Source organism: Xiphophorus maculatus, chromosome 11 (genome assembly GCF_002775205.1).
Source record: "Xiphophorus maculatus strain JP 163 A chromosome 11, X_maculatus-5.0-male, whole genome shotgun sequence".
NCBI classification, from domain to species: domain Eukaryota; kingdom Metazoa; phylum Chordata; class Actinopteri; order Cyprinodontiformes; family Poeciliidae; genus Xiphophorus; species Xiphophorus maculatus.
This window is the reverse complement of record NC_036453.1, coordinates 18968209-18983624: the sequence shown is the minus strand read 5'-3', so window position 1 is coordinate 18983624 and position 15416 is coordinate 18968209. Positions and strand designations below refer to the sequence as shown.

The 15416-nt window shown below is 35.0% G+C and overlaps 1 protein-coding gene across 1 annotated transcript; it reads left to right on the top strand.

The window, feature by feature from the left end:
- Window positions 1-10511, top strand: b4galt4 (beta-1,4-galactosyltransferase 4). Its single transcript, XM_014470201.2, has 7 exons — window positions 1-69; window positions 1902-2424; window positions 4081-4313; window positions 5791-5978; window positions 6135-6257; window positions 6367-6471; window positions 6595-10511. Exons 2-7 carry the CDS (start codon window positions 2169-2171, stop codon window positions 6728-6730), a joined length of 1041 nt encoding a protein of 346 aa, XP_014325687.1. The 5' UTR covers window positions 1-69; window positions 1902-2168; the 3' UTR covers window positions 6731-10511.
- The last annotated feature ends 4905 nt before the right edge of the window (window positions 10512-15416 follow it).

The following is a 15416-nucleotide window of genomic DNA, read 5'->3' as shown; positions in this document are numbered from 1 at the left end:
GCTTGTAGTTGACTTTACACGTTTTTATTTGTTCTTCATAGCTGGCGTTTAAAGTTGGTTTTAATTAAGGTAAGCTGTGCAATTTAAGCCTGTAACAATCGTAAATTGTAAATATAAATGCTCTTTTCCCTTTAGTTATACTAACCCGTGTGTGGTTTTGGCTGTTGTTTATTACTATTATTACGCTGAAATGCTAACTTATAAAGCACTGAGTGATGATGTAGCGGTTACATCCGCACTCGTCTGCTAGCCTGTAGTTTAGTTGTTACGTCTGAACTCGTCTGGCTCAGTTATTATTGTCATTAAACACTAATATTAACGATTTAGACAGAATGTAATGGTAATATTCTTGCTTCGGTCTTTGTATTCATAATAATGAGCTATCTCTGGTCTGGCATGTCTCTGTTGTCAATAATAATAATTGTGATAACTTCAATTGCTTTGATTATATATTTGTTTTTACAGATTTAGTAGCATCAGACCCACGATTTTTTCCAAATAGTTTCGTCATTATATAGTGCACACTTTCGTTTAACATGAATATCAGTACAGTCAGCTGCTGTTTTAGGGCCGTTATGTATTATCTATCAAGTTTAGTTATTTATTTTTTTGACCAGAGTATGAGATTATATATTTTTAGCTGACTATAGGTCATTTATACATAAGATTTTTATATTTTTTACATCAAAATAATCCAAACATGCACTTGAATTTCTGGATGTTAAACAAATAAGGACTTTTGAAATGAAGAATATGTATTAACCATTTATGAGTCTTCTATTATGTTAATTAATAAAGCATAGACTATTCTTGGCAGTCTTGTTTGACCTACACTTAGAAATATGAGAAACAGGCTCATGACTCGTACTCAGGTATCCATGATAAAGCAAATTGTTCAGATTAAGCCCTTTTTATACTGCTAAATGTAACACGAAGGGGTTTACAGAGGTTGAAAGTAGAAGGGTTTACAAGGAGTAAGCGACACACATTAAAAATGATCAAACAAATAAAGAGACAAACAATTATTGATAAGACCATGGAGACTTAAGAGATAAATAAATCAATCTGAGGTGAAGAGGAACTGTGGAACAATAAACATGTAACTTGAACATGTAACACTGGTGGTGCACATATTATTACATGAATTGAAACAAAATAAAAATTAACAAATAATTTAAAGTCATAGACCTAAAATCATAGAGATTAAAGTTAAAAGCATACATGCTAAACAATACAATATGTTTAGCATGTATTATGTATTAAAGAACAGAAAAAAAACAAATGACTATATTTGCCAAGAGTAGTGACTTGAATACATAAAAAATATATCCATTAATGAAAAGTTGCTAAAATTGTCCATAGCTAAAATTGAGATGATGTAACAAACCATGAGATAACAAATAGATATTACATTTAAATGAAAGCAAGGTTAATTAGCTAAAAAGAAAAAAAAACCTGCTTAAACATATTAAAAAGACTAACAGTTTTGGATTGGCCTAATTAAAGTCTGCACTTACCTTAAGTGGCCATTTATGCTTGAAAAACGTTTCAATGTGGCTGAATTAAACTAAAACTTAGTGCCAGTTATCACAAGTGCTTGGTGGCAGTTGTTGCAGCTTGGATACTTTTAAATAATCTTTAGAAAACAATATTTTGTATTTAGTCAAGTTATGTTTGTCTGAAATTTGAATTTGTTGATGTTCTGAAACACTCCCCACCCCCAAAGACATAAGGAATCTGTAATCTATCAAATAACTACTTTGTTTGGAAATGCAATTTGTTACTTTTGGAAAAGAAGACAACTAAAATATTTTTAGCAGATATTTTGCATGTTTGTACTTTATCCTGATGTAAATTATCCATATTTGGTAATCTGTTTTCTTCCTTTGATCTCTTCACAGTTATAAAAGAGTTCCTGTGGTTGCCTTCAGATCTGGGGACAGATATTTTTTTAATAAACTTTTATTCTTAAAGCCATCTGAGCGAAAGTGATTATTCCTGCAATTTGCTGACTTTATAGTCAAGGACGATGTTTCATGAGAATGGGATGACTTACCACTGATTCAGTGACCAACTGTATTTCTTCAGTAATGCCCTGTATGGAAATCTCCTAAACTACACATAGCAGCATCTACATTCGCTGCTGCTGTGGTCACATCAGCAAAATCATGATTGTTTGTACAGCCATCAAAAAGGTTTCGCGAAAGTGCAAATATGCTGTTCTGATTGGTCTCTTGTTGTCAGTCCTGGCTTGGAAGGCCAGTTTTACTGGGGACACTAACAGGACCATTGATGATAACTTTGCTACAACACAAACAGAAGAAGACAAACTGAGGGATGAACTTAACTCAAGGATCGCAGAAGCCAGTCACACAAATATTTCAGCAGAAAAAGATGAGTGTCCAGAGAAGTCTCCATTGCTAGGTAAGTATATTTCAAAGTGATATTTCAAATGGGAATTACTATTTTTCTACATCCTTCATTTGACTAAATAGATTTGTGTCATTCATCTTGGTTGGTATTTATATAGAAAGCAAATAACATAGTTCTCATATTCATGTTAAAATGCCAGGTGTTTTATGCAGTCGTAATGATTCATTTTGATTTTCTTGACCATGGTAGGGTGTTTTCAAACCTTATCCGGATGACTTGGTTCAATTGGGGATCCACAATTCAACATTTGTTACATTTCCAGCAGGAGTAGTTTTCTTTCACACTGCCTGGTGTCAAACAAACCAAACCCTTTGAACAACCTGTTTACCCCCTTACCTGTGGTGTCACTGCACCAAGAACCACTGAAAGAAACAACACAAAAACATCTGACCTTCTTTATTCATGAAATGTAAACAATAATGTAGTGGTGTTAGATTTTAGTAGTTGTAGAATTTCTCTTTTGTCCTGGGCAAAAGGCCATTTCACCCTCTAACCCTAGACTCATGTGTTTGTTTTGATCGTATTTACCCAGAATGTCCTAAGCTAAGTCCGCTTCCTGCTTTTGGTGCGGTCTTCAGTTCACTTGCTATTGACATGCATTTGAGTCACATCAGAGTTCCCTTCAACTGAACCAAGGATTCTGGTTTTTAGGCAGACCAGAGTCCGCATTCACATCTCTCCAAATTAACCTGACTTTCTATGCAAACAAATTAGAGTTAGACTAAAATGGACTAAACAGGGCTGGCGCGAAAGCCATAAATTGTGATTTATTTGATAAACTTTAAATCAAATCCACTGATGCTATGAAGAGTTTGATAATGTGCCCATAGTTTATAGCAAAGTTGTGAAGTGTTAAAGACATACATCAGGGAAAGGTTATACAAATCTCCGAGCAGAACAGAAACTGGTCAGGGAGGGATTTCTGCCCAATAAATTTGAGAGCAATCTAATACATTTCCCATATGTCTCAACAAGTAGAGACAGACGCATTTTCACAGTGTCCAGGCCTAGATTAACACTCCCAAAAAAGAATGTGCTACATCGGTTTGAATCAAACGTACCAAAAGGTGCGGGTTGTTTAAAAATGACTCATCATTGAAACAAGCAAAATACTTTAGGGCAGTTTTTCTTCAGGTGGAGCAGGATTTTATTCAAGGTGAATGATTAATTACCAACTTATTTTGACCTAGAATGTCCCAGTGTCCATTAGAATGCAGAATATATAGAGGAATTTTTTTTTTTTTTTTGCACTTTTAAATTTGAAATTACTATACAATTATTTTATTCTTTCTTTTAGTAACTTAATTCACTATATGAAACATATATCAATCAATCATAGACAGACCAATGTGTTCAAGTCTTTATGTCTGTTAATTAGAACTAATGGACTAAGGAAAACACAACATTTAAGATTAGAGTACTACTACATCACATATAAGTTAGGTTTAATATTTGCTTAAAGCTTTGTTTTCAAAGGTTAATTTTATTCTCACAAACGACTCATCAGAATGCATATTCTAAACATGACTGTAAATATAAAAACTTACTTATGCTTCATTGCTGTAAGTTTCAGTTATGGAGAAACTGACAGAAGTTCACTGCAGAGTTGAATGCCTGCCTAAATTTCTCTCAACATTGTTTCTCCAGTGGGAGCTTCGAAGCTGACCTTTGAATCTTCACTGAACCTCAAGGATGTAGAAAAGGAAAACAAAGTAGTGACTAAAGGAGAGTATGAGCCGTCAGACTGTAAAGCAAGGCACAGCGTAGCCATCCTCATTCCACATCGTAACCGGGAGAGACACCTCCTCTACCTCCTGCACCACCTGCACTCCTTTCTGCAGCGGCAGCAGCTACACTACGCCATCTATGTCATCCATCAGGTACATTTCTGCATGTCATGCAGGTAAAACCAGTTTGTGCTTACTGTTGGTATCGCTTACCCGTTCTCCTTGTATTTGAGTTGAGGTTTTGTTGTGAACCAAAGGAAATTGGAATGATGCAATAATGATGTCTACATTGCAAAACATCACCCCCTCAGTTACATTTGCAGTTGGTAAAGGTGACTACCATCTACACCAGTTAGACATTTTTATGACAACACAGGTTTAATCAAATTAGTAGGCATCATTAAACATTATTTAATATGATTGTACTTGGCTCATCATTTAATGTGCTTTTTAAGATTGTCCTCCCCTATATCAACATTCCTGGCAATCTAGATCTTAATTGGTGTGAAGAAAAAAATTTCACGTTATTGTTTGAATGTTGTATCCCTGCTTTCTTTCTTTCCTCCTTTCAGTTTTCTTTGTGCTACCTCTCTTCTGTCGGTGCTCTACATTCCTTTACTTCCTTGTGTCCTGTTTCATTTCTTTACTTGTGTTTTACACATTTCATTTCACTCCTCCTTCCTTTGTTTTCTTCCTTCCATTCCTTTACTGCAGGGGTGTTGAAATCATGTCCTCAGCTGCTTATGTTCTGCTCCTTTTGTGATGTGTCTCAAGTCCACCTGTGTTTTATTTCATTCTCTCCTTGTTCCCTTTCTTCCTTCTTTGTGTCCTTTCTTCCTTTCTTTTGTTATTTCGTTCTTTCTGTCTTTCTTAAGTGTACTGTTTTTACATGGAAAAATATCTAGGAACCCTGGCAATAACTTACAAATAAAACATGCAAAAAACATGCTATGCGCTTCTCATGCGGTGCTGATATGATACTTTGTTAGGGAACAGTGAAGCGAACTAGGTCAACCTCACCTGCCAAATGCAAATTATCTCTAAGCAGATATGTTAATGTGATACGCCAGAGGCAATCTGAAAATAAATGGGGCTTTTTCACAGTCAAAGATAAAATTACATTCTGTCGACGAAGGAAACTGGAAAACATGATAATACTCTTGATGAATATGTGTGTGTATGGAAACATGTTGAGAAAATGGAAAAGTGCTGAAATTCTGTTTTAGTTCAAATTTCATTACCTAAATGAATTTTTTTTCATTTAAGAAAGGTGGACAGGATCTAAATAAATACATTTTTTCCAGACAATTTTCTTTATTTCTGTTTATAATGATGTTTTTAAGTTGGATTTTAATTTCTTCAAATCAAGCCAGAAAACTTAAATCTTCTCCAAATTCACTTTGTATGCTTTCTGTTTCCTGTGTTTGGCTTCTCTTAATAAAGTCACTGTAGGTTTTACTATAATCCTGGATATTTAGCTAAAAGGATTTCATTTGTTTCCTTGTCAGTCTTATCTAACTGTAATATAACAAAATTAAAGAGGCGTGCAGCAATATGACTGTGCATTCTAAATAATACCTTGAAGCTCATGTCAAATTTAGGGTTTTCATTTTGCTTTCTTTCATTCAAGGCCGGTGATGCAACTTTTAACAGAGCCAAGTTACTTAATGTTGGATATTTGGAGGCAATAAAAGACTTTAGCTGGGAATGCTTCATCTTCCACGATGTGGACCTGGTTCCCGAGAATGATCACAATTTATACATCTGTGACCAGCAGCCCAGACACCTGGTAGTCGGCCGCAATGTCACCGGATACAAGTACGTATATAAATGAAGGTCTTTCAAGGCTGGGCCTCGTGAATATTCTTCACTCTGCTCCCTTTATTATAAAAACTGATATTAACTGGTGACATGCTTCTCTGGTGAAAACTTAAAGTCTGTTATTATCAAGAAGGCTGCCTATTTTCTCCCCAGACTCCGTTACAAAGGCTACTTTGGTGGAGTCACTGCCATGACCAAAGACCAGTTTTTTCAAGTAAATGGTTTCTCAAACAACTACTGGGGATGGGGTGGAGAAGATGATGACCTTAGAGTGAGGTGAGGAATATTATATTAGAGTAAGAAGGATTATCTGTATGCTGTCACATTTGAAGCAGATGTAATCCACTACAATGACTTATTTGACTCATCTGGCTCTGCTTTACAGAGTTGAACAGCAAAAAATGAAAATTGTACGTCCCCCTGCTAACGTAGCGCGCTATACCATGGTGTTTCACAAACGAGACTCTGGAAATCAGGTTAACAAAAACAGGTGAGTGGATATATGATTTTTTTTTATTTATGTTGTTTTGTGTTCACAGAAAATATCCAGTCTTTTCAGTCAATCGAAATATATTTATCTTGATTATAATTTCAGTAATTTCTTCTTTTCTAGGATGAGGTTATTAAGACAAACGACAAAGATGTGGAGAGTTGATGGACTCAACAGCTGCGTATATGACACTTTATCGGTCGGGAGGTATCCTCTCTATGTGAATATCACAGTTAACATTGGTCAGCCTCAGAGCTGAGGACTCTGAAAGAAAACAAGTCCTTATTCTGATATCATTTCCAGTTCGGGCCACATCAAGATCCTGAATTTCCTCAAAGGGCCGGATGTGGCAGAATTTATTAATAGAACTACCTATTAACAAAACAGTTTAAATAATGTGGCTTGACATGATGCCAAGGCACATTGCGACCGCCAATAGGTCAGTTGCTGACAAGCCCACTGGATGTAGGGTAATGTCAGTACTTGTTAAAATTAATTCATATTCAACAATTCTTCACATTGATGTACTTTGGCACTAAAAACTAATTTGGTTTGACTGGTAAAATAATATTAAGCACACAACCAGTATCTTGAAGCTGTATTTATGTCGCCTTATAGAGACATGAGAGCCACATAAACAGATGTGGCGGGCCAGATTTGGCCCCCGGGCCTTGAGTTTGACACCCATTATTTTCTATGAGGTCGAGACCACTGTGTGCTGAAAGGTTATTAGATAACTGACAAACTAAATTCTCTTTGGTGAGATGATATTCCAGATATTTAGCACAATTTTGCATATCCATGTTTTATTTCTTTATGTTGTTAGGAATGTAATCTTCAATCACTGAATTGTTAACTTCAGCTGTCATTCCAGTAGTTTTTTAATATGTTTTCTATACCATTGTTACCTGTCAGACGCTGATTAATTCACACTCATGCCTTATTTTTTGCCTGTCTCTCCACCACCTCATACTGACCAGGTCCTTGTTTTGGCATTTGACAAGCAATGATTGGTTGTTGTATGGCTTAACAAAGTCATAATCTGTTGATCTTGTAATGTGATACTGAACAGGTTCCAGGATGCAGGTTTTCTTAGAGAGAGAGATTACATAGTGAGGCCAGCAGAGGTAAACATTGCCTAACAATGTCTTAAGAAGGAGGAATTTATACTATTAATCTTTTGCACATGAAGTACCTCAAATGTAAGCGGATCGTTCGCAGTGATAAGCAAAGGTAAGAATACCTTTGAATCTTTTTTTTTTAATTTTCTCAAGTGATAAGCACAAAGTTGAGAGATTTTTGGGAGGATTTTTTTGTGATGGAACAACACAAAATCATGCATTATTCAGAAGTGGAATGATTGGCAAACTATTTTGCAAATTGTGTAATAACATTTATGTTCCCTGCATAATTTCTTGGTCAAACAACACTTTTGCTGAGATTGGAGCTTAAAGATTTCCTGTCTCTGCTCTACAGAAAATGTAATTTTTTTAATGTAAAATAGTTGCAGTTCACTCAGGTTGGATGGAGAGAGTTTGTGAACATCAGTTATCAAGTATTGCCACAGATTCTCAATTAGCAACCCAAATGTGTTTATAGCTGCATATTTATTGGGTCGTTCTTCTGCTGGAAGCAAATTCTCCATCCCAGACTCAAGCCTTTTGTAGCTTCTTAATACATTTTCCTTTCACTTGCCATGTATTTAGCTCCTCCCACCTTCCTATCAACGCTGTGTTGAAGAAAGGCATTCCTAGAACATGATATGCCTTCAAGCAGTTTTCAGTATAGGAACGGTGTGACCAGTCCAACTCCAGTCCTCAAGGGCCAATGTCCTACATAAATCACAGTCTGCAGAAGCTTTGCTAATGACCCATCAACTTGATCCAAGTGTGTTAGACAGTGCTTTGTGAGATGTCCAACGCGTGGTCGTTTTTTTATAACCTCATCATGATTTAAAAGTATCCAGAGCTTTAGCCCTGGTCTTCATGCTGCTGTTTGTTCACTGATGTTCTTTAGCAAACCTCTGTGTCTTTCACAGAACAGCTGAATAAAAACTGATAATTAATCAGAGACTAGTTTTAATTAGGAGACTTGTAAAGATATTTGGTTGCACTAGATTTAAAGGTGCAGAATCTATACGCATGGCATACTCTTATGATACTTTAAGATAGTATATAAAAGCATGCATATTTTCCTTTCACTTTTTAATAATGCTGTACTCTGATTTTGTCCCACATAAAATCCCAATAAAATACATTTTATTATAACACAATAGTTTATATTACTATAAGGGTATCTGTTAGGTTTATTTAGGTCCTAACCTGCAAAGAATCAACCAGAGACACAAATTACTTTTCTGCAGAAGAGGGGAGCAGAACCAAACGCGGAGAACCGCCGTCAAAACACTGTCTGTGATCAACTCCGTCTTTTGTCTCCACTGCCTTTTATTATGTTTACAAGGAAGGAGGTTGGGCTTTTTCACATAGTCACACAAAGAACTGACCAATGACCTTTACTACAGGATGTTCTGGAACCTTCTGTGGACAGACGTTTTCTAACAGTATCAATACATTTGCAAGGCCCTGTGTTTGAAAGCTTTTCAATTCCAGACTGATCACATCATATCTCCAGCAGAATCAGTTTATATTGCTGATGAATCACTATTTAGTTTTATTGGAAATAGTACAGGTCTGAGGAAACCCATTAGGTTGTTCAGAGCCCATCCAACTGATGAAGATCTAACTATGATCACCTTGGTTACACATGAAGGATTCAGATTTGTATCAGTCTGACAGCAAATGACAAACAAAACCTCTTCTTCCAAGATGGAGAAAACAAACATATGCTACAAATACAGTAATATCAATATACTGTGGTTAGTATGAAGTCAGAAATGCAGTTATACCTGGTATGATGGTTTTAAGTGGTAGATTTGTTCCTTTTTTAAGGTAGTCTCATACTGACACTGATGTTTTTTACTTTGAAATTTTGTCTCATACTTATGGTATAATTTAGGGTTACAATGACATTGTAAGTTTTATCACTCCAAAGTCATTTTCAGTTATATTTATACTTCTCTTGCATTAGTAAAATAAATCTGCTTTAGTAACTTAAGTGATAATTACAATCATAGGAAGTTTCTATAAGAAGCAAGTTTAATGAGCCAAAATAATTTTCTTTGTAAAACTATTATTTTCTTTGTTATTTTAAAGCCTTATATGCTTTGTTTCATGTGGGACTAACTAATAGGTGATGGATTGTATACCACTTTTAACTTTTAAAGAAAATCAACATTATAGAAAATTGCTGAAGGAAAATCAGCATATTTGCTTCTATTGTAGCATGTTTCTGACATATATCAAATTATTTGAAGGATTTTTTTTATTATTATTTTTATATCATTTTAGAACATGGGGTGCTTTCAAATTCTTTTTTCGAAACTGAAAAGTGTGCCCATGCTAGCACTGTCACCTTGACAATTCACTCCTTGTATGTTTTTGTGTCAGAGTCATGTGTCAGAATCGCCAAAGGTTGCTTCTCATTAAGGAAGCATTTATGTATGAGAAACAATTTTGCACACCTCATTAATTGGCAGTATACTGTAGTACTAGTACAACATATTTTAAACATTTAATGTGTTTTTTTTTATCTCTCCTTAATGAATGACATTATTTTTTGGGTGGTAGAATGAATGTGTAGACCGGTAAAGAAAAGCATTTACTTTTAAAACAACTTTGCTGACATTTTAAAGTTTAAAATAATGCTATTTGAACTCTTGAAGAATGTCACTTGACCAATTTTATTTTCAAAGCTTTTTTGGGTGGATGTGTCAAAAGTGAGATTGTTTTGTTGAGCCTTTTTGTTTTTGTATCTTTAGGTTTTTACAAGCTTATAATAAAAATAGTTTCTCTAATTGATTCTACTGATGTTTTTTGTTGTTGATACTATATTAAAGAGTTCTAAAACTGGTTTGTACAGTTCACCCCTTATTTAATATTTAATAAAGAGGTGTTTACTTTTTCATATTCATATTCATACTTTTTCAAACTGATTATTGATATCAAGTCAGTTTGGATAGTTTTCTTTCTTACTAAATAAAATCATCATTTAGAAATTACACTTTGTATTTATTTTGTTTATCTCCGATATTAAAATTGATGTAATAATTTAAAAAACGTTTGTGACAAAAAAGGAAAATCCCTCAAAAAAATCAGTTAGGAGGCAAATGCATTTTCACAGAACTGTTGCATCAAAAGCAATGATTGCAAAGTTACTTTATTTGCGCCATTCACACTCCAGGTGACACAGGCTTGAATTATCACATAGTAAATGAGAGACATGTACATAGGTGCATTTGTTACGGAGATTTACTGACAGTACTAATACATCCCTCAGTGTCTCTAGCATATATTGGATGCATTCTTGTTAGAAATTTGCATTTGTTAGGGGTAACATTTAATTATTTTTCAAATTGTGCTCCTGATGTATCATTAGATATGTATAGGTTGAAATATCCCTCGTTACAAAACTAACTTTCTTAATTACAACAGTTTACTAGATAGTATTTGAGCTTGTTGAAGACAGTGTACTGTAATAGACGCGGTTCCACCAGCAGGGGGCAGTGTATGAATGTGATCATCGGGTTCCATTGAAACACATCCTCTTAGAAAGTATTTGACATAGGCCTTTTATTGCTGTATTAAAATAGATGATGTTTGCTACTAAGAATTTTCACAATATATCAAAGTCCTCACAATAAGTAATATGTGTTTTTTTGTGATAATTTAGAAAACTAGGATTTGGATACATACTGTAGTTGATCGTTTAGTTTTTTTCAATATCAATGAAAATAATTTCATCGTGTCGTTTTTTAACTGATAACTATACAAGCCAGTGTAAAACACTGAAAAAAACTTTATTTTACTTAATTGTCTTTAAATCTGTAGTCAGTATTTGATGTGAACATGTGTCATACTGTAGGCTTAAAACATTGTTAGTTTTCTGTAACCTTCAGCAATGACACTAAAATGACTCTTCCTTCATTATTCCATCAGAATTGAAAAAGTGGCCATGAGCAGCACAATGTGCCCATGAAAATAAATGTACTATTATCATTTGAAGAGGAAATTAACATCCGTCTGTGCTTCTGACAGCATGGGTCTAAAATTGAATCTGCTGGTGTGTTTTGGCACCTGCTGATATTAGACCTGTGCAAATTTATTTTGCCACCTATGAATAAAATAATGCATTGTCTAGTGTGTAGTGCAAAATGATGGCCACAGAATATTATGTGTTTGTGAAATATACTTAAAAATACATCAGTGACATTGCTGTAATGAAATGCAAATCCTCCTGTATTTTGCATTAAAACAAATACCTGCATAAGTTGATCTGCAAATTAATTTGTGGTTACTGAAGAATGCTTTAAGACTTTAACAAGGCTTTGCAGCTGGCACATTGTCAGGAAACATGGCCTGAACAAGAGAACTTAGATGAAAAGTTGGAAAGTACTACATGTGGCAAAAGGAGTTATCTATTAATTTGTCTGAAGTTCAGGGAGCATGAAACTAAATAAACATGTACATAAAAGAAATGTAGTTAGAGCTATAGATAGATAGATAGATAGATAGATAGATAGATAGATAGATAGATAGATAGATAGATAGATAGATAGATAGATAGATAGATAGATAGATAGATAGATAGATAGATAGATAGATAGATAGATAGATAGATAGATAGATAGATAGATAGATAGATAGATAGAACTCTCCCCTTTAATGTTTTACTCTTTCATTGCTTTTACAAATTAATTTTTATCACTTTTTTTGCTTTTTTAGCTGATATCTATCCACACAGACTGACTGCCAAAGTTAGTATTAAATACTAACTTGAAGAGGGTGAATATTTATGCATTTTTATTTTAGACAGTTTTTCCCCCCCCCCCAAGTCTTTATCTTTAATTATGATGATTTTCCACTTATACGTAAAAAAACATTTGGGATTTTAATATTACATTATACCAATAAAAAATGTAATTCGGAAACAGCTAAGAGAAAAGGATGTTTAATACCTGTTTAAAGGATATTTTTGGTGTGTTTCATCTTTCAAACGTGCATAATCTAATTATAATTTATTGAGACGTACATGCACAGCAAGATTTATGCAGTAATTATTCATTTATGTCTTGATTTTTTTTCCTCTCTTTGCATCATTTCCTCACTAAGCTGAGCACCAGATGAGTTACAAATATAAAAGTCAAAGCATTACATATGGAACCCATCAGACATGTACTCAAAAACTAAAAATAAAGACACAAGTGAACCCTATTATTCACTTACAATACTATGTCTTTTTTTTTTCTTTTTAATTTACCAGCCCAAAGAAAGAGTGGGATATTGAGGCTTTGTATGAGCAGGATGATGTCATGTCCTCTTCCTATGGTGTAGAAAGAAACCTTTGTTTTGCAGAGGGTAGGCCTGGTCATTGCTCAAACATGTGACATTCACAAAACACTTTTAGCACCAAAACAATTTCTTTCACAAACCAGACCTTTCCATTACTAAGAACGTCCATATTTCCTGTAATGTGTTCAGCAATGTGTTTGTTATAAAATGTATTAAGTAAATCATGTTAAATAACCATATTGTATTTTTTTTCTCCTTCTACTAAATCAACTTCTATGCTGTCTGAGGTTTCTTTGAGGTGCATGTCTCCCAAACTGCTTTCTTGTTTGCTTGTCTTGGGACTTTGGGGAGTAGAATAGATGAATATAGAGGATATTAAACAGAGCAGTGATAGCTCTGGAGCGTTGCCATTAATCACTGCGGTTCCTTTTAAAGCTAAAATGTTATATTTCCCACAGCTGCTGGGAAGGGTCAAAAGGTAGGTAAAAGTAAACCAGATATAGGACTTGGACAGAACGCCCTTTTTTCCAAGTAATGTTGATAGTGCTTCATGTGTACTGTATTTCCAAAGTGCTAAAATAGGAGGAAACTGGACTTTTATTTTGGTTCTAAGATGTTTCACCTCTTATCCAGAAGGCTTCTTCAGTTCTCATTATAAGCTGATAGTTCTAGGTTTCTAACTATGATGTTCATCCCACCTCCATCACATTAATCTGGGGAGGTGAGTCTGAATCAACTCGCCTCCACAGACCAGGTGTTTCAAATTCCAGTCGTCCTCCTGAATTAAAGATGCACCTAAAGGTTTTCAGGACACCGGCCATCGAAGGCTAGAGTTCGAAACTGCTGGAACCTTCTCCTCTTTGTCTTGCTGTTTAGTGTTTTCTATTTTTGTACTTTTTACACTGCTCTTCCAAAAACAGATCTTCTTTCGCTTAAATGAGCACTTTAGAGTTCTCAAGAGATTGTCTCTTGTTCTAGAAATGTAGATAAACAACTGAGAGGCTGGCTGCTCTGTTCTGTGTTGTGTATGTTTTTGGTTTTATCCAAACAGACATGTCAACACTCTTCATTGCACTGTACTGCAAATATCACACCCTGTGGAGCATGTGGAGTATATCGTATTGAGGTCCTTAAATTATTTAGACATGTAGAGTTAAACCCAAATATTTTCTACTACTGACAGATTTAGATGTGAAACTATTTTCACTCACCCAAGAAGTTTGATTCTAATAAAAATGAGACAGGCAAAATATTTAGATTGTTAGAGGAATATTACTAAACAAATATGTTTTACAGTAATTTCATTGAAAAATGACATAATTAAATTAATGAATGGTTGAATATGTGTTTATATCCAAAAGATATGCAAAATCTGCAAAAGGTATTAGTAATTTTGTGCTTAACTTTGTTAAAATATTACCCCCATCCAAAATCAGAACTAAAAACCTATCTTTTATAAACATTAAACATCTTCAAGAAACAGGTGAAGTAATCCAGTTGCGTTCTGTTCATTGAATTGGGATTCATGACTGAGAATCTTGATATGTGTGCACCAAATGTCATGGTAAGCATTGGTTTAGTATGACATTTATCATATACATTTTAAAATGGCATTACGAATTTTAAAAACTGACAAAGGAATGAGCTAGTAGTTGTAAGCACCAGATCACAAGGCTATTTAAAACCAAGCCCCAAAACAGGATCAGGATGGTGTACAGCAAAAATAATCCAGCGAGGAACTCAGTGTTTCTCAAAGATAAGGAAGATTGATTGGTAGAGCGAGGAACTGGTGAGTCTAATTTACAGAATGTGGAATTACTGTGTCTTAAAATAAGTTTTAACAATTCTGGATTCGTAGAGATGCTTCACCTCTTCTCCAAGGTGAATCAGCTCCAACAAACTGTAAATGAATTTTTGACATTCCATCAATTTTATGTTTAATTCCTGCATCTTCTTATACAGTTCCAGTAGGGCGAGGTGTGCAGTCACAGGCAGTTCATCTATCCTTGGTCACAAAGTCATAAAATTAAATTTATTGCCTTAGAGTTTTATTTTCCCATGTGGTGAGAGTCAGAGGGCTCCGGTCGTATGGTATATCCTGCACTATTACATGATATTTACCAGGCTTGGCATTCCAGAGCAGGGATGTAACTGAAATAGATCCGGTGGAGACATGGAGGGCAGCTGTGGAGGAATCCATGATTAACGAACTCTCTGCATTTAAAGTCAACACGTTGCACTGATTAATTCTGTGTTTCCATTGGAGCTGCAGTCTAATTTAAAAGGAAAGCAATAAAATGCAAGGCAGTTAGTAACGAGAACCACGTGTTGTCCATCTTGGTCCACCAACACTCCCCCCCCCGGCTCGTTTCCCATCTGTGCCCTTCAGGCCCTCACTTGAGTCACCTCCCACTTTCCTCTTCCTTCAGAGCCCGTCTGTTTTTGTTTTTGAGCCTGGGCTCTTTGCACAGGAAACTGTGTATACATTGGGAGCATTCAGGAAAGGCAGGGAGAAGCTTTCCCATCAACTCCAACTTT

What these genes read in the sequence shown, in the direction of transcription:
- b4galt4 (XM_014470201.2), top strand. Translation starts at nt 2,169, where the DNA reads ATGATTGTTTGTACAGCCATCAAAAAGGTTTCGCGAAAGTGCAAATAT. An exon ending in CCATCTATGTCATCCATCAG is followed by an intron (nt 4,314 to 5,790) that starts GTACATTTCTGC and finishes CTTTCATTCAAG; the next exon opens with GCCGGTGATGCAACTTTTAA. An exon ending in GATGATGACCTTAGAGTGAG is followed by an intron (nt 6,258 to 6,366) that starts GTGAGGAATATT and finishes TCTGCTTTACAG; the next exon opens with AGTTGAACAGCAAAAAATGA.